This window comes from Macaca nemestrina, chromosome 7 (genome assembly GCF_043159975.1).
Source record: "Macaca nemestrina isolate mMacNem1 chromosome 7, mMacNem.hap1, whole genome shotgun sequence".
NCBI lineage: Eukaryota > Metazoa > Chordata > Mammalia > Primates > Cercopithecidae > Macaca > Macaca nemestrina.
In genome coordinates, this window is record NC_092131.1 from 138,855,434 (window position 1) to 138,875,318 (window position 19,885).

General features: G+C 39.7%; 1 protein-coding gene across 1 annotated transcript in view; it reads right to left on the reverse strand.

The window, feature by feature from the left end:
• Positions 1 to 250: 250 nt before the first annotated feature.
• LOC105488949 (RAB8B, member RAS oncogene family) overlaps positions 251 to 19,885 on the reverse strand; it is a 76,728-nt gene continuing 57,093 nt past the window's right edge. Inside the window, exons 3-8 of the mRNA XM_011753488.3 lie at positions 16,168 to 16,228; positions 10,569 to 10,646; positions 9,561 to 9,650; positions 6,468 to 6,533; positions 3,096 to 3,146; positions 251 to 2,304 (exon numbers count right to left, since the gene is read on the reverse strand). Coding sequence (XP_011751790.2) covers positions 2,212 to 2,304; positions 3,096 to 3,146; positions 6,468 to 6,533; positions 9,561 to 9,650; positions 10,569 to 10,646; positions 16,168 to 16,228 — 439 coding nt within the window. The 3' untranslated portion in view covers positions 251 to 2,211. The remainder of the gene's footprint in view (positions 2,305 to 3,095; positions 3,147 to 6,467; positions 6,534 to 9,560; positions 9,651 to 10,568; positions 10,647 to 16,167; positions 16,229 to 19,885) is intronic.

Genomic DNA, 19,885 nt, shown 5'->3' on the forward strand with positions numbered 1-19,885 from the left:
AGACTAGTTATTCCACATAAGACAAAAGAAGAAAGAAGAAATAGAACCAAAGCAAAGCATTCTGTTAAAAAAAAAAAAAAAGTAATAAAAGCTAACCACAGAATATGTCAGTTTTGGTTTGCAGACAACCCCTGAGATTATATAAACCAAAGCATTAAGACACCAAATAGTCAGAGGTAAATTACTAAGAGAATTACATTCATACATGGTGTCATAGCACTTATCTTTTAGAAGGTACTTTGTTACCATCCAGAAAGCTTAACTGCTTGGAATTTTTTTCAGGAAATAGTCAATATAAGATGTTTCTAAAAAATTATTTTTTCCTTTTGAAAATGTATCTAATTTGAAGATAGTAGAATTACAATAAACTTTCAATCACGGAACTACTAATTATACTAGAAGAGCAATGAATGACTTTTAAGCCTATAGGTAATTACAAAAAAAAATTACGGAGGCTGAAATTTGTCAACAATAAGTTTAGTGTATCAAAAATAGCTTGGGCATATTTGCAGCTGCTAAATTGTTCCTTTATTTTCAAGTAAGTACGAAAGATCGACTGGTCCAAGCATTCTAAAGACATATCTTAATTTGAAGAGAATTCTCTGTGGTAACAAGCAATCCCTTTCCACTGCCATCTCCTGTTCTTAACTATCCAGCATGATAGTAGCCTTTGTGAAGCAAAACAGGCATACCAGGAAGAATAATTATTAACAGAATTCATTTCCCTCATCCCCTCGGTATTATCCCCCCTCTGCGTTATGACACTGAAGGCTAGAGTAACAGCAATGACATAGTGATCTGAATTTAGCACATAAGTTAACACTAAATACCTTATGATGGTTTTATCTACACAAGTATACCAGTACCAGTGTTTGCTGAGAAAGGCAACTAAGCTTTTGGTCGGCTTTAGCCCAGATGACTAGACTAAGTTCTGTAACAATGAACCAAAACAGATGGAACTGGGTTCTACACATTCAACAACAGCTGTTTGAAAACTGAAACCTTGGTCCTGTTTTCTCTAATGAAAAGGCAAGACTTTTCCTAGAGGCTACACTAGATCTAAGTACTTTTATTTCTAAAAATACCTCCCAAATAAAACCAACCAAAAGTCATTATTTTCACCATTACCAAGAGCTAGCTCTATTAAATTTATATCAACAAGTTAATCTGTCTTTATATAGGTAAGCTTTCCACAAACTAAAATCTAAACCTAACTTTTGTAGACAGGGGTTATGGCAGGAATTTGGTATTACAACTAAACCAGCCAGCTAAGGAGTGAACCTAAGAAAAAATCTATTACATATCCTTATTGACAGAATCACAGTTAGACGCTGGACTAAAACCCTAAATGGTCTATCTCTCAGCCCACGTAAAATTTCAGCTCAACAAGTTCACAAATAGAAACAGATAATAATGTTCGAATGTGTTACTAGTTTTAGGTAACTGAGTGATTACAGTAAGTCAAACATGGAAAAGAATAGCAAATACAAACCCCAGGGAAAAATGAGATTATGGTGATTTCCAAATGCAGTTTCTATAGATTAGGCAGAGGTAATCATTTTAAAAAGTGATTCATTCAGCTACCCAGACTCTGGCAAACAGGTCAGGAAGGAGCAAAGCTCTTAACAATCTGAAGAAATAAAGAAACTGTGGCCTTTGATGACTAGATGGGCATTTCAGTAAAATTTTTTAATGACTTTAATGATTATTTAAGAAAAAGCCCTTAAATAAATGCTACCAAGGCAGTAATATTTGACCATATGAACCAGACCAAATACCCTTTTAGTATATTAACCTCTGCCGTAAATGCTCTGCTTTTAACATTGCCACACGTACAATTTTGTCTAGAACTTCACGACACAAAAGTGTGCAAACATGAGTCTAAGATTGTGCTGAAATAGGGAAAGGCTAACACTGATGTGCAAAGTAAAAAAGAAAGATAACTTCTGTAACAGGTACTAAAACAAGGAAAAAACGAGTTAGGTCCTGCATGTGTCTCCACTTCATTGCTTCCATGTTTGAAAAAAGCAGCCTGTTCTTTTGCTAGGCCATGAGGCTGGAATCCACTTGGCATTCTGTGTTGAGAGGTCTAAGTTCAGTGGTGCTCTCAGCAGCAGCCGGGAGGTGTGATTCTGAGGCTGGGTGACCTGTGCTTTCAGAGAAGCAGGAAAGGGCCCTCTAGGTGTGCTGCAGTCTCTCAGAAAGAGTTCATCAAAGTAGCGAGCAACGAAAGAAACTGGTCTTCTTTGATCGGTTTTCTGTTATTTTCACTGGTCCACCTGCTCCTGCTGAATTGCTGTCATTCTAAAAAATAGAAGATAAAGTTACCAAGGAAATAAAAGTTTCATGGTTTGACCTCAGTTACCTAAAAAATAAAAATAACTAACCACACCATGTGAAATGTGTATTCTAGTGACATGTGTATTCACTAGAGTATTTTATTAGAACGGGAACTAGTTAAGCACCAATGTTGTCTTTTTATTTGGAAATGGTGAATTAAAAGGAGGAAAATGCCCTTAAAACAGCAGCTTTTATATCAATAATGTATTAGATAGGAAGCTTCTATTTCCAGTTCCAATAGAGTGCAAAGTTTCAAAGGTAATGATGGAAACAATGTTAAGATACTGGCATAGGCAATTCTGTTAGAGGTAAGAAGAGCTAGTAGTATAAGGTATGCAATTATACTCAGGACTCAGCATAAAACAAACTTTCAAGGTTGTCTTAATGATTTCAAATTTAAGCACACTTTAGCAACTTCAAAAGCATAGCTACATAGATATAAATATCTGTCACATGAAAACTGAACTGGATAATTTTATGGCAAAAATCGAATTTGTGCCATTACTGTTTTTATTATTCTGGTCAAAACTCAATTTCAAGATCACTTAAACAGCCAGATGAAAGATATGAAACAGCTGCAGTTCAGAAATAAGAATCCTAAACATATAGAACTAAGAATCAGAGTTCAACCAAATGAGTATCTGAGTCAGGGAAAAAAATGAGTTTAATGTGAATATCTTATAATTAGACCTATCCTTTTCATCAAATGCCAAATAGAGAGCATAATGGAAATAAAAATTATAAGTGATACAAACCATTTTTCTGTTGAGTTTTGTCATTATATCTCGTGCAAGTGTAAAAAATGCCTATAGGTAAAACAAAACATTTTCATTATTATATATTCACTATATATATATATATATATTCCCCCCACCTCAGAGATGGGGTCTTGCTATGTTGCCCTGGCTGGATTGGAACTCCTGGGCTCAAGCAATCCTCCCACCTTAGTCTCTCCTGAGTAGCTAGGACTGCAGGTGTGAGCCACGATGCCTGACTTATTTTAAAACAGAAATACAGAATTTTTCATTATTTCACTATAAATATACCACTTTAAAGTTTTAACATTAAGAAAGTAACAATTGTAATCATAGTATGCATGTGTTTACTCTTTTGAGATTGTATCATAAACATTTTCTAATGTTATCAAACTATCATTCATTCATCAAACATTTTCTTCATGTGACATAATATCTCTCACAATAACACCCTTGTTGAATCACGAGTAACTTCCTCAGTACACCAAAAACAGGCCACAAGCTCTGTCTAAGCTACCTAACTTCCCTAGAGCAGGGCACAGTGCTGATCTAGGAGATGCTAAATATCTAGTTTAATGAGTGAATCATTATGTATTACCCTATAGCTCTAAAATATGTCTTCACAAAAAACTCTACTTTTTATTTCTGACCTTTTCTTTCAAATTGCTCTCACTGTTATAGCTGAATATGTATAATTTTCCGTGTCTTAACACTTCAAAATCCCAACAGTTGCTGGAGCTCTCGGCTAAACTCCCCACTGTGGAAGTCAGTTCAAATAGAAGCAGGGCAAATCTGATTAATCTTAGTGATTAATTTATCCATAATGTCTCTTGATACAAACCAAGCATTTTTTAAACCCATCATCTCTTTTTCTATGAAGCCAAGAACTATTAAAGATTCTCCATTTGTCCCCATGCTAAACCCACTGTTAAATCAGCCTCTGTTCCCAACACTACTGATCCCCAAAAACTGTTCACGACAAGGATTATTTCCAATCTAATCAAATAAATATGACAACTACTATTATTACTCATTGTCAGTGTCTCACTGTCAAACTCGTCACCTATGAGTCTAACTACACTGATTTAAAGCTCTGGTAAAATTTGTTACCATCTGTATGCCTGGCTAGAATAAGCAGCTCAGGCAACTCCCAGTTCAGGGAGCTCTATCCATACTGTTGCAAATTATAGGATTTCATTCCTTTTTATTGCTGAATAGTATTCCATTGCATATACATACCACATTATTATTTATTTATTTATTTTTTAGACGGAGTCTCGCTCTGTTGCCCAGGCTGGGTGCAGTGGCACAATCTCCGCTCACGGCAAGCTCCGCCTCCCGGGTTCACACCATTCTCCTGCCTCAGCCTCCCGAGTAGCTTGGACTACAGGTGCCCACCACCATGCCCGGCTAATTTTTTGTATTTTTAGTAGAGACGGGGTTTCACCGTGTTAGCCAGGATGGTCTCGATCTCCCGACCTCGTGATCTGCCCACCTCGGCCTCCCAAGGTGCTGGGATTAAAGGCGTGAGCCACCGTGCCTGGCCCATACCACATTTTCTTTATCCGTTCATCCACTGATGGACACTTAGGTTGATATACTGATTTCTGTCTTTTGGGTAAATATCCAGTAGTGAGACTGCTAGATCATATGGCAGTTCTATTTTTAGTTTTTTGATTGTTCTCCATAGTGGCTGTACTAATTTACATTCCTACCCACAATATATGAGGGTTCCCCTTTCTCTACATCCTTTCCAGCATTTGTTATTGCCTATCTCTTTGATAAAAGCCATTTTAATTGGGGTGAGATGATAGCTCACTGTAGTTTTGATATGCATTGCCCCGGTGACTAGTGATGTCGCCATTTTTTCATATACCTGTTGGCCATTTGTTTGTCCTCTTTTGAGAAATGTCTATTCAGATCTTTTGCCCATTTTTAACTTGGATTATTTCTGATGGCGGGAAATTCTTTTGTAGCAAGCAGAGGGAAGCATTTTTCTGCTTATCTAAGCTTGTGTAAATAAATCAGTAGAGGCTTCCTGTTTCCTAACACCCATCGGCCAACCTAAACAAATAACTGTTATATTATTTAAAACAAAGAAAAAGTTCTGATCAGTGTCCACTGGCTAATAAAGTCATGTAGGTCTCGATTTTTAACCATCATGTTATGATGAACAATGAGTAACCTAGGAAATTAAATGTTTATGAGACTATCAGTATGATTAATTACATGTATTAATACATATCACATGTAAATTACAGTAAATTACATGTATTATTTTTATGATCAGTTGAAAAAATGTTTTTTAAAAAAGAAAATATCAACAGTTCTCTTGGTGAAGAAAACCTATTTTTTTTTTTTTTTTTTTTACCCTTTAAGTTCTGGTATACATGTGCAGAATGTGCAGGTTTGTTACATAGGTATACACGTGCCATGGTGGTTTGCTGCACCCATCAACTGGTCATCTACGTTAGGTATTGAAGAAAACGTATTCTCCTAAGACTTTAGATGGTTTGGTTTTCCTTAACAGCTATCTTAATGAAAATTTATTAACGCTACTCCCTGATAAACACACTTTCTTATTTCTACTAAATGCCACTGTTACAATTTATTGTGCTTAATCTACCTCAAATGTGTACACTAAAGAAATGTGTCCTATAAACTAACAGCTTAATTTTCCCTTGAGAGAGTACAGCCTTGAAAGTGATTTAACTCTTCTGCTGCAGGCATACAGAATGACATGAATGAGCACAGGACACTGGTTGGTCTTCTAGTCAAGGATTTCCAGCTGCCCAAACAAAGGGTAAAACTGAACTTCCACATTCTATTCTGTGAATCTTAACTGTGCAATCTAATTAACCCACGTGGAGGCTACGTGCTAGAAATTCAACAACCAGTATCTGCGTAAAAATCAGAAGCAGCCAGTTGTGGTGGCTCACGCCTGTAATCCCGGCACTTTGGGAGGCCAAGGCGAGTGGATCACGAGGTCAAGAGATCGAGACCATCCTGGCCAACATGATGAAACCCTGTTTCTACTAAAAATACAAAAATTAGCTGGGTGTGGTGGTGCACACCTGTAGCACCAGCTACTCAGGAGGCTGACACAGGAGAATCGCTTGAACCTGGGAGGCAGAGGTTGCAGTGAGCTGAGATCATGCCACTGCATTGCAGCCTGGCAACAGAGCGAGACACCATCTCAAAAAAAAAAAAAAAAAAAAAAAAATTAGAAGCACAAAAGCCTACAAAGTGGAGTTGGGTCAACAAAAGGCATTCACTAGGTCAGAAAATACCAAAGCTTTGAGAGCTGCTTGAACACAGGCCCCTAAGCACCTGTGCTGCTCTGTAACAAGTCACCAAACGTTTCCTTCTTACCTCTTCTACATTTGCACTGGATTTTGCGCTTGTCTCCAAGAATTTAATCCCATAGTCAATTGCTAGCTGAAAGGCAAACAGAAATATTTAAATTTAGCAAAAGATGCTCGAACATATAATGCATTTATATTTCTTAGGTTTTTCAAAGTCTCAAAGGTAGGGTATCTATTTCAGAACTCCTGTGGTTCTCAAATTTCTTTGTTTTCTTCTACTGTATTCGGAATTTAATAATTTAACTTAATCATCATAAGAAAGATGGCACAACTTCCATTTAAAACATACTTTAAGGCCGGGCGTGGTGGCTCACGCACTTTGGGAGGCCGAGGCAGGTGGATCACGAGGTCAAGAGATCGAGACCCTCCTGGCTAACACGATGAAACCCCGTCTCTACTGAAAACATAAAAAATTAGACAGGCGTGGTGGCACGCGCCTGTAGTCCCAGCTACTCGGGAGGCTGAGGCAGGAGAATTGCTTGAATCCAGGAGGCGGAGGTTGGAGCGAGTGGAGATCACGTCACTGCACTCCAGCCCGGGTGACAGAGCAAGACTCTGTCTCAAAATAAATAAATAAATAAAATAAAATAATAATAATAATTTAAGTACTTCTCTTTTTTTCTTTTTTTGTACTTTTAGTTCTCTAATATAGGATAAATATCTCCTGAGGTAGGAGAATAGGGTCTGTTGGCAGGGAACCTAAAACCAATTCATACTGACTTCCTATAACTAAATCAAAAGAAAAACCCCAGTCTTCCACGCCCAAGTAACACAAGTACAGGGGTTATTCCCTTTGCAACCTCCTCCCGTTTTCTGACTCACAGATTAAAAATGGAAAGTACCTCTGATTGGTTCTCTCCCACAACCAATCAGACGTCTGCGCAGGGCATAACTTTGTAACTTCATTTCATCCTCTGATTGGTCACCTTCTGCAACCAATCAGACTGGTCATGGGCCACTACTTCATTTATGTAGGGTGTGAACGAAGTAACCCATGGGAAATTTCTAGAGGGTATTTAAACCTCAGAAAATTCTGTAACCAGTGCTCAAGCTGCTTGCTCAAGCCCACTCCCACTCTGTGGAGTATACTTTCATTTCGATAATTCTGTGCTTTTTTTGTCTTCATTCTTTCATTGTTTTGTTTGTGCGTTTTGTCCAGTTCTTTGCTCAAAATGCCAAGAACCTGGATGACTTTGTAGTCAAGATCCTCCACTGGTAAAACTACCATTAGCCTGGGATTCATTCACTCCTTTTATCTGCTCCCAAAGTATAATTCTCCAACTTTACTATACTGACCAGGCGCAGTGGCTCGCGCCAGTAATCTCAGCACTTTGGGAGGTCGAGGCGGGCGGATCACCTGAGGTCAGGAGGTAGAGACCAGGATGGCACATGGCGAAACCCGGTCTCTACTAAAAATACAAAAATTAGCCAGGTGTGGCGGCGGGCGTCTATAATCCCAGCTACTTGGGAGGCTGAGACAAGAGAATCGCTTGAACCAGGGAGCTGGAGGTTGTAGTGGGCCCAGATCGTGCAATTGCATTCCAGCCTGGATGACAAGAGTGAAACTCCGTCTCAAATAAAAAACAAAAACCTATACTGACTTTTAATTACCCTTGTTTTTTTTTTTGAGACAGAGTGTCACTCTGTTGCCCAGGCTGGAGTGCAGTGGCACTCTCTCAGCTCACTGCAACCTCCGCCTCCCGGGTTCAAGCGATTCTTCTGCCTCAGCCTCCTGAGTAGCGGGGATTACAGGTGCGTGCCACCATGCCCAGCTAATTTTTGTATTTTTAGTAGAGACAGGGTTTCACCATGTTGGTCAGGCTGGTTTTGAACTCCTGACCTCGTGATCCGCCCACCTTGGCCTCTCAAAGTGCTGGGATTACAGGTGTGAGCCATCGTGCCAGGCCTTAATTACTTTTAATAAATGAGTCCAGAACTGAACAAAAATTTAAATACTAAAGTATTCAAGCTTTGATTTCTATTAAGACAAATTGAACTCTCATATATTCCTCAAAAAGTTCTTAGTTTATTTACAATGCTAAAATTAAGTAAATGTTTTTAGGGGAAAAAAGTCTTTAGCAAAAGTTCACAGTCAAATTGAAAAACAAAATGTGGCCAGGCATGGTGGCTCACACCTGTAACCCCAGCACTTTGGGAGGCCGAGGCAGGTGGACTGCTTGAGGCCGGGAGTTCAAGACGAGCCTGGCCAGCATGGCAAAACCCCGTTTCTACTAAAAATACAAAAACTAGCCGGGTGTGGTGGCACATGCCTATAATCCCAGCTTCTTGGAGGCTGAGGCATAAGAATTGCTTGAACCCAGGAGGCAGAGGTTGCAGTGAACTGAGAATACACCACTGCACTCCAGCCTGGGAGACAGAGCAAGACTCTGTCTCAAAAAAAAAAAACCAAAAAAAAAAAAAAAGAAAGAAAAAAGAAAATTCAATTTGCATATATAATTTTTTTAAAGGCTAAAGCAAAATTCCAAGACTTAAAAAGTGAAGCTTCTAAGTCAATTTAGAATCTGCCACAGAAGTAAATATGTGCACAAAATATCCTTTTGCTTTACAGGAGGACACAAAAGAGAGAAATGCCCATAAACAACATATAAATGACATCCATAGCTTGATCAATTACAAGGAATTTATCCATAAAACCTAAAGCTAATGTATAGTAAAATATTCTTAGGGGAAAAAATGAATTGGAAAATGATTCCTGTTGAAACTTCACCTACCCTGTAACTTTTTTTAAAAAAAGAATGAATTACTTTAGCTTCAAAACTGGGCATTTTCACACAGATCTGGAAGAAACAGCCTGAACTCTAAGCTGCAGGAATCTGAGAAAGGACCAATTTGTATCTCCCAGAAAACATTAGCAAATTCTTTAGGAATGAGTCATGACCACACAGTATAGGGAGCTGGATCTCGAATACTAATTCACACCATTCAAGTATGGATTACATCTCTTTGTTGTTGATATCCAATTTAAAAGGATTAAAACACAGATTAAAAAAAAAACTTAAATCAATAATTAAACAATATGAAGAAAAGAAATGCTTAATGTGAGTAGAATCCAACCTTTATTCATTCCATTCACATTTACCTTCTCCCCTCTTTCTTTTGACACTTGTCTTTTGTCATTCATATCACATTTGTTACCCAGGATCATTCTTTCAACATCGGAAGAGGCATGCTGCAGGGAGAAAATAGCATGCTATAAAAACAGCCTGAGAAAAACCCATTACTTACTAGACAAATCCAACTTGTCAGAAACACATGAATTTAATAAGACAAATAATCTTTCACTCACACAAGGCCTAATTCAGAGAAAAGTTTAAAGATGGGAGGAGGGGCAAAGCTACAGCACAAGAGCCCTCACAGAGCCTGTGCAAACCTTCTTCCTGAGGTTTGGAAAGAAGGTGGAACACACACAAATAAAGCTTACGGTGATCTAATGACAAAATTTCCAAATATTTGGGTCAAAGAAGGACAAAAACTTGGTACTGAGTGAACGAGTGGAGAAGGCATTCTGGATTCTGAACTATTTTAAAAAGAAATTCATCTAAGTTAATAGAAACGTGTACAAAATTGTATCAGTCAGATTTCTTTCTTAAGTGACAAAGACATTAAAAAATCTTAATACCAATTATCCTGGGATTAAAACAATCTTCAAATATCTAAGATAGAGAAAATGTCAGAAGGGTAAAAAGTTGCCAGGGTAAAGAGATACTGTTGCTAGCCAAACAGCATGGTGGGATAGAAGTTGGGAACCAGATGTTTTAATCCTGGCTCTTCTTTTTAAAGGCTGTATGAGCACAGGCAAATCATTTCTTTCTGGTCTGTTATTCATGTGTAAAATGTGATCTAGGATTAAATTATTTCCCATATCTGGCCCAAACTTAAAATCTTGTGACATTATTTCTCTGTTCCCCTATGCCCCCGTAGTCAGACTGGCAGCACCAGAGATTTATGGAGCTCTTCAGAGAGAGAAGGCCCAACCTGCCCATGCCCTGCTTCTAAGCAGCTCAGCTGCCTTGCAGAGACAGAGGAGCCTTTTAAAAGCACCCAGCAGGACTCTTCTCCAATGTCACCATTCTCTTTCCGCACATACCTCTTCAATGTTTCTGATCCAATTTTTAATATTGTCAAAGGATTTTTCATTTGTGATGTCATAGACCAGCATAATGCCCTGTAATGGGGAAAAAGACCTTTATTTAGTACTTTATATATTTAAAGTTATAGTATATAATGTCAATGTACTCCTACCCTCCAGAAACCTTTTGTTTGTCCATTTTTCCCTTTACAAAAGGATTCATAATAAATTTGAAAAGTACAGAGAAACAAAAATCAATAAATACATTATTCCACTGGTCTCACCATGTAAACAAAAACCCTGTTAACATTTTCACTGTTAACCTTTAACGAACTGGTGATTGTGGTAAAGGTGAGACACCCTTTCCACCTGGCCTAACATGAAAACAATCAGCACCAACTGGGCTGAGTGTTCAGTCAAAACACAGATAACACTGGGAGTAAGAGTTCGTCACTTCCATTGTGCACTTGTTTATTCCAAGTAGAAACTATCTTGCTTCCTACTGTTCTACTAAGATTGAGACTACACTGATTTAAAATTATTTTTTATATATGTTGATCAAAAAATAGGTTGTCACTATTTATCTAAGTACATCACAGACACTTAAAATCCAATGTATTTGTTATACTGGTTTAATGAAAGGCATTCTCGTCATATTTTTAAAGACTCCATGTCTGATATATCTTTCTTTCTTTCTTTTTTCTTTTGAGACAGTCTCCCTCTGTCACCCAGGCTGGAGTGCAGGGGCACGATCTCCGCTCTCTGCAAGCTCTGCCTCCCAGGTTCACACCATTCTCCTGCCTCAGCCTCCCGAGTAGCTGGGACTACAGGTGCCCGCCACCACGCCCGGCTAAGTTTTTGTATTTTTAGTAGAGACGGGGTTTCACCATATTAGCCAGGATAGTCTCGATCTCCTGACCTTGTGATCCGCCCACCTCAGTCTCCCAAAGTGCTGGGATTACAGGCGTGAGCCACTGCGCCCGGTCCATGTCTGGTATCTCTAAAAGGTTTACCTTCCAAATGTTTAAACTAACACCGGTATGCTATTGCAAAATCTATATCCCCAGACCACACTTCTGTACTAAGTGCTAGAACTACTCACCTGTCCATCTACTACACAAATATTTAGTGAGCACCTACTGTGTGCCTGATACTATACCAGATGCTACTAGCAATGAACAAGATAGAAAAGGTCTCTTCCTCTTGTAGATGGCTAGCAAAGACAACAGACAATGAACCAATATCTATACAACTAATCATAATTTTGACAATTGCTATGAAGATGCACGGGGAGCTCATATGCTAGGGATGTAATTGAATCTGGTTGAGGGGCTGGAGTGGGCAGGGGAGGCTTCCCTGAGGAAATGACATTAAAGCCAAAGCCGGGGATCTTAGTAGACATAAACTAGGCAAAGAACTAGGAGCTAGGGTGAAGAGGGGAAGCCCAGGTACCTGGCAAATGGCAGAAACATTGTAAATCTCTTACTGATGTTGAATCAGAGACCACTGGATTGAGTGAAAGAAAGTCAGCTCTGCAAGGCTGCACAGATCTAATGGGTGGAGGGCACAAGCTGAGGCTGAAGGGCTAGGCTGGGGTACTCGAGAGACCACTGTCTGGACATTGGCCAATAGATACCCCCTGTGATCACGGCAAACTCAACAAAGTAAAACATGAGGTTGTCTTGTCTCCTTTGAATCTTCTATTTGTCCCTGTATTACCATTTTGGTGAAAGTAATACAACCCAGTCAGCCAGTCCAAGCACACATGTGGGAGCTGTCTTCTTTGCTATAGCCAATCAGTCACTAAGTCCTGGAGACCCAATGTCCTAAATATTCCAGAATCTTACCTATCACACACACAGCCTTATTCAGATTCTCACAAATTAGTCTTTACCTGGATTCCCATCATCTTTAATTGATTTCCCTGATGAATTTCATTCTTTTTTTTTCTTTCTTGTTTTTTTTTAAGAGACGAGGTCTCGCTATGTTGCCCAGGCTGGCCTCAAACTTCTGAACTCAAGCAGTCCTCCCACCTCCGCCTCCTGAGCTGCTGAGATTCTGGGCATGAGCAACCACATCCAGCTTCCCTGCTTTCATTCTTAGCCTCCTCTAATCCACTTTCCATAAGGGCACTAGAGCTATCACTTCATTGATCAAATCTCTTTAGCACCTCTCCATTACACTCAAATTTAAATTAAAATTCCTTAGTATGGTAGGGGGAAGTCCTTCCAGGTCTGGCTTCCAACTTTGTAAGTAAATATAAAATATAAACATAAATAAATATATATCATATAAAACACACACATACATATAGACAAAGAATACAGGAAATTAAATGTTAACAGAATATATCTCTCAGAGTAGTGGGATTTTAGATGATTTCTTGGGATTTTCAAAGTTTCCTATAGTATATGTATCCTTTTTGCAACCAGAAAAACATACATTATTGTTTAAATGACAAACAACTCCTCTATCCTCCCTTCCTCTAGCCTCAAATACAAATGCTTCACTTCGGTTACATGCTGGAAAGGCGATTTTACAATTGTCTCAATGTAAATAATTTTATTTATAAAGGTCAGCCTGGGCGTGGTGGCTCACGCCTATAATCCCCAGCACTTTGGGAGGCCAAGGCAGGTGGATCACCTGAGGTCGGGAGTTCGAGACCAGCCTGGCCAACATGGTGAAACCCTGTCTCTATTAAAAATACAAAATTAGCTGAGCGTGGTGGTGCATGCCTGTAATCTCAGCTACTTGGGAGGCTGAGGCAGGAGAATCACTTGAACCTGGGAGGTGGAGGTTGCAGTGAGCCGAGATCGTGCCATTGCACTCCAGCCTGGGCAACAAGAGTGAAACTCTGTCTCAAAAAAAAAAAAAAAAAAAGGTCAAAGTAGAGAACTATACATTTTAAAATCGTCAAAATGGTAAATGTTCTATTATGTATATTTTACCACAATAAAAATAAATCAAAGTGGATTCTGCATAATTCCTGATGCAATGTGTTTGGCTGCCTACAATATTAAAATTACCCAAATTATTGCCCTAGCTCTACCATTCTTTGGACTGTGTGAACAACCCAGATCATACGTGCCATTTCATCATGAAGTTTCATTTCACTGGTTAGCACAGAAAGTGTGAACATGGTGTGGTGTTATGAACACAAGCTCTAGAGTCTGAGGCTCCTAACTCAGACTCCAGCACATATTAACTGGGAGATCCTGTAGACATTATTTTATTCCTCTCAGTCTCCATGACCTCATTTACAGAATGAGGACAATACTTCTTCCATGCTAGATCGTTTTGAGGATCTACTGAGATATGTGTAAACTACTTCACCTAGAGTCTGGGACATAGCTTGGACTCAACAAATGGCAGTTATCATTAATTTATATCTTTAGTTTCAATAGCAGAAATCATTCACCTATTTCTTATGTTTTTAAGCTAATAAGATTATGAATCAGTTAGAAATACAAATTCAAGTGTATCAGTTAAAACTTTATGTATCTAGTATATATCTACAAGAAGAACAGCTTCCTAAGAATTCAGAAGATGGTGTTGGTCTATGAGAAATGTTAATAATGTAATGATATGGTCCTGTTTTTCCCCAAAGCCCAAATGTCCATCAGGATCACTGCTATGCCTATGAATGCTGCTGATGTGTTTGAAGTGACATGGTGACAGACTCCAGTATAGTGCTTGTCAACATGCCACATACCTGAATCAACCAAACTAAACCTGCCATAACCACTACTTGCTGAAAATGGGGGCCCCGCAACCCACTGGAACAGATGACTTGAGAGATCCAAGACTCAGGCACAGCAGGATTTCCTGAAGATTTATCTAAGATGGTTTCTAGATCTAAAATATCCCACCGATTCACCCCTTTAGCAAGCATTTATTGAGCCTCTACTACGTGTCAGATACTGGCATTGTATACAGGAGAACAAAGACAGAAATCTCTACCTTCAAAATGTGGAAAATAATACTCTTTAGAATAGCAACAATTTCTAATTATCTGAAGTAATGTGAGGAAAGACTAGGCAGTAAATAAATTAAAAGACAATCCTCAAATCTAAATATATTATTTAATATATTTCCATGCCCTCTTTCTTCATACAATGGACTACAGCCAGACATTCAAGCAAAACATTTACTCTCATATTCTAAGTGCCCCTGCCCACCCTCCAGTGAAAATGAGCATGCAAATGGTGTCAGCACATCATTCCTAGCATGCAAAAAACTACTCAACAGAAAGGCATGTGTGTCTAAGATGCCTCTAATCAGAATTACCTGTAAACTATTCCAAATCATCCCTGTTATGATGTTCTTTTTATCCCTAAAATTCCTTCCTGGGGGAAACAAACAAACGACAAACAAATGTCTTCCTGGCACATATAATAAGCCCCTTCCCTTTGATTCCAGTCTAAGCAAAATAGAGAGTGGCTGGCAGCTATTTTTATTAAAACGATGACCCTTTACAATCTTAAAAGTATTATAGGGTGGAGTGTGCGGAACAAATACACATAAAATGGTTAGTGGTACACTTCCGCTTTAAAAAGAAATCCCTACTCTTCTTGTGGGGATGAGTTATGATGCTACTCCAACACTGGAGAGTGAGTGGTGGTGGAGGACGAAGGGCAGCATGTCAGTGAGGGGATCTGTGGGTTCAGACCACATCTTCCTGGAGGCGTGGGGACAGCTATCACCCCTTCAGCTCTGTCACCCTAGCACCACTCCAGGAATACAAGAATCTTTTAAGCAATGAGTTGGGAATGATGGCAGCTGGTACCCTACAATCTACCAGTTGGGGTTCACGATCTCAGTTGTTCAACCGTCAGACTCTCTGAGCATACTGGATTTCATCATAGTTCAAGACTCCAACTTGTGCTTGGCTTAGGCCTAAACACCAGAGATAAAGCCGTGGTCTGAACCTGACATTCTAGGCATGGTTAAGCACAGCTCATGGAAGTAAGGCGGCTTTCAAGCTGCCTTACTCACCACTGTACTCCTAGCATCACACTGCCCAGAGCCAAAAAGCAATAAAAGTGCACTGAATAGATGAAACATCTTAGGATAGAACATAACAAGTGACAAAGTTATGACAGCAAGGAAAAATGCCTGGATTCAGCAAAGAACTTGGTAGTCAAGATTCACCAGATTCTTTCCGGCCAGCTGGCAGAATGTGGTCAGGGGGATGACAGAGACATGAGCCACAGCAGTGGATGTTGTGGAGGTGGTGAGGTAAGAGATAATGGTGGCAGGGCTGAATGACAAGACAGTATAAGAAAGGAATACTTAGTCATAGGGCTTGTGGTTTGCTAAGATTGCCATAAGGTATTAATAAAAGGAAAAATAATGAAAATATAGAATCATATCAGAATGTGTGGAGGAGTTCTAGAACATCTATAAGTTAATCACCTGATTATTGTGATGAAGACCACTGGCAAAGTATACAGTTGCTAAACACAACCAAAAAACCCTTTAAATGTCTTGTTTCCCCATCATAAATTGTATTTTTCTCCATTGTACTAGACTCCAGCTTGAATCCTATAATCTTGGCAAACAAACATTCATGCTTTACTTCTACCTGAAGAGTTACAAAACCCTACAACACACTCACCATGGCTCCTCTGTAGTACGCTGTCGTGATTGTTCGGAATCTTTCCTGACCCGCTGTGTCCCTAAAATATGAAACAAAGGAGAGTGGTTTTTAAAGTCATCACCAGCATCACTGAGGAGAAACCCTGCTGTAGGAGATGTAATTCTGGTCTGCTCAGGGTGCAGTGGTCACAGGGGAAAGGAGAATGAGACACAAAGGGAGCCCTCTGCACATCTGCAAGCTGGAGGCGGTGGTAGCCACAGGAGCCTGTCAAGAGCTCACAATGACCCGGGTGAAAAACCCAGACCTTGATAAAAACAGCAACAGAAAAATAGACAGAAAAATCCTCCTAGGAACTGGCGTGTTATATTAGTCGAACACACGTGGGAGGGAATAGAGAATAATTCTAAATTCTTGGACTCCCGGAGGTAGTTATAATCCTTTTTGTAAGTGCTTAATGATTAAAGCACTTTGCTTTCTTGCCTGAATGTCTGATTTCTGTATAAAGCAAGCAGTTGAGCTGGACTTATTACTGTGTACATTCTGCTCTGCAGAGCACAATAAAATAGATCTCCTTAAGAACTCGTTCAGCTATGGAGCCCATGATTTCATGGGGACCTGGAGTTCAACACATAAATTTTGACAATGTTTTCAGACTTTTAAACATAAACAACATGTCAAAACTCTATAAACTTTCACATATTTTTGCTTTTTAGCTGATGGCATACCATTAAAATGCATTCTGAAAAATACAAGAGTTTCTGATTTCATTTATAGAAGCAATCCTATAAAGGAAGTTAAATTTCCTTGATACTTGAGAGAATCAATATTCTCAAATTTTCCACTTCCAGCCAGAGCTAATTCATTCCCTGTGCTACTAAGACAATTTAATTGCAGGACAGAAAGCAGCATTTGTGGAAATAGACTAGAAATCTAGTATATATCAAATCCTAATAAAATATGAAGGCCCAGGGGAATATCATAAGTTAAAAAGCAATAAATACCTCAACGTAGACATATACCTTACAAAATACTTTCACACTGCACTCACGTGATGTCTACCACAGCCCAGTAGGGTGGGCTACTGGGTGGGGGTATTACCAGTATCCAAGTTCTGCAGATGAGAAAACAAGCTCAGAGGAACTATGGCCCGAGCTCTGCCACTAAAGAGCTCATACTATTTGTTTATTTATTTGTTTGTTTTTGAGACGGAGTCTCGCTCTGTTGCCCAGGCTGGAGTGCAGTGGCACAATCTTGGCTCACTGCAACCTCTGCCTCCCGGGTTCAAGCAATTCTCCTGCCTCAGTCTCCCGAGTAGCTGGGACTACAGGCGCCTGCCACCACACCCAGCTAATTTTTGTATTTTTAGTAGAGACGGGGTTTCACCATATTGGCCAGGATGGTCTCCAACTCCTGACCTTGTGATCTACCCGCCTCGGTCTCCCAAGGTGCTGGGATTACAGGTGTGAGCCACCGCGCCCAGCCCAGCTCAAACTCTTGAAGGAGACAAGCATCTTAGGTCTCAGCTGTTCAGCTCTGGGTCAGGCCTCACACAAAAGCTATCTTATCTTGTCATTCTCTTTGATCAGCATTAGATACATGGGGCACTTGTTTGATGCACAGCTAACAAATCATGGGGAAATGGAAGCCAAGCACTTTTGGGTAGACTAACGATATTTTCTTGATTTGAACACACTGCTGACCTAGAACCCGCTTTGCAGTGAGGATGGAAGAAAAACATTACCACTCTAAATGTAAGTTGTGAGGACTGAATGGAGACAATTTTGTTGCTGAGAGTAATGAGAGATTGTGCCATGATGTTGTGGCTACTCTCTATTAAGTTATAATTAGCTGATCACACACAGGCTCCTAGAAACACTTATGATCAGGACTACACAGCACAGAGTCAGAAATTCTCTGAGAAACCCAAGGAGGGGATCATGAGAAAAGATGTAATTTTTTAAATCTGTAAAATATTTGGCATCTTGTTCAATACCAATGGATGGAAAGGGCAGCCTATAGTAACCTTCATAACATTTTCCAATGAAGTACACTGGAAACCACTAGGAAGCTAATCACTATGTTACAGGGCAGTTGAGTAGTTGTCCCAGCTTCATCACATATGCCCTCAGGTGGACCTAATCACTCTCAGTCCCTGTTTCCTTCTCTATAAAAGAAGGGCTGGGGGATATTCTTCTTCTATCCCAGTTCTGAGATTCAAAAAAGAAATAGAGCCTAAGGCAAAAGCTAATATGTATAACTTTACTCTTCAGCCCTGCCTCATTCTTAGTCAGTGCTGCTCTGAATTCTACGTTTTGTCTACTGCTGTCATCATTACACATTAGATCTGCAAACATCACCAAAAACCTCCCCAAAGCTCCAAATCTATATGGCTCCATGCAAGGCACTGAACTGAAAGAAATTAAACCAGCTTCTAGGAGGTTAAAAAAAAAATCTAAGAAGAGCTTCTGAGTTCATGTCAAAAATATTCAATCTAGCAATCTGGAGGAACCATATTTATTCATTGTAGTTGGACAGATTCTTCAGGAGTTTATGAACCAGAGTTGGGTAATCATAAGATCTTTGCCTTGTATATTGCAACATTAGAGTTGGGAAACATCCTAAGGACTGATAGTTTGTGTTCCTCCAACATTTATATGTTGAAGCCTAATCCTCAATGTGATGGTATTTAGATAGGGGAACTTTGGGAGGTAATTAGGTCATGAGGGTGGAGCCCTCTTGTGAAAGGGATTAGTGCTCTTCTAAGAGACACCAGAGAGATGATCTCTCTCTGGGCCATGTGAGGATACAAGTGAGATAGCTGTCTACAAATCAGAAAGCAAGCCTTCACTAGACGCTGGATCTACTGGCACCCTGATCTTGGATTTCCCAGCCTCCAGAACTGTGAGAAATAAATGTTTATTGTTTAAGACACCCATCTATGGTATTTTTGTTATAGTAGCTGTGATAGTGTGATACAGTAAGAAACACATACAATAAGAAACATATTTGGTCTCTGCTCCTGATTCTTGGCACACAGATAGTAAAATTCTTGGACTCTCCAACAAAGTGTTTAAGTTCTTTTTGTGTGCTAATGAAATAACTGGTGGCTGGGGCTCCTGTCCAGCCCCAGGATAGGAGGCTGGTTGCCAGGAGAACCAACCAACTAATAGGTGGGCTGGAACTTCAGTCCTACCACCCAACCTCTGGAGAAGAGAGAGGGGCTAAAGGTTGACTTAATCACCAATGGCCCACGATGTAATCAAGCACGGCTACATAAGGAAGCTTCCATAAAAATCCAAAAGGACTGGGTTTGGAGAGTTTCAGGATAGTGAGACACGTGGAGGTGCTGGATGTGCTTGGAAGGTAGATGCCCCCTCCCACAAGGAAGGAAGTGTGGAAGTTCCTCACCCCTTCCCACAGGCCTTGCCCTGTGCATCTCTTCCATCTGGCTGTTCATCTGTATTCCTTGCAATAATAAATGGGTAAACACAAATAAAGTGTTTCCCTGAGTTCTGTAAGCTGCTCTAGTAAATTAAAGGAATCAGAGGAGGGATCATCAGAATCCCAATTTATAGCCAGTCAGTCAGAAGTAGAGGTGACAACCTACTACAACTGAGTATCCCTTATCTGAAAATCCAAAATCTAAAATGCTCCCAAATCCAAAACTTTTTGAGTGCTGACATGATGCCACAGTGGAATATTCCACACCTGAGCTCATGTGATGGGACACAGTCAA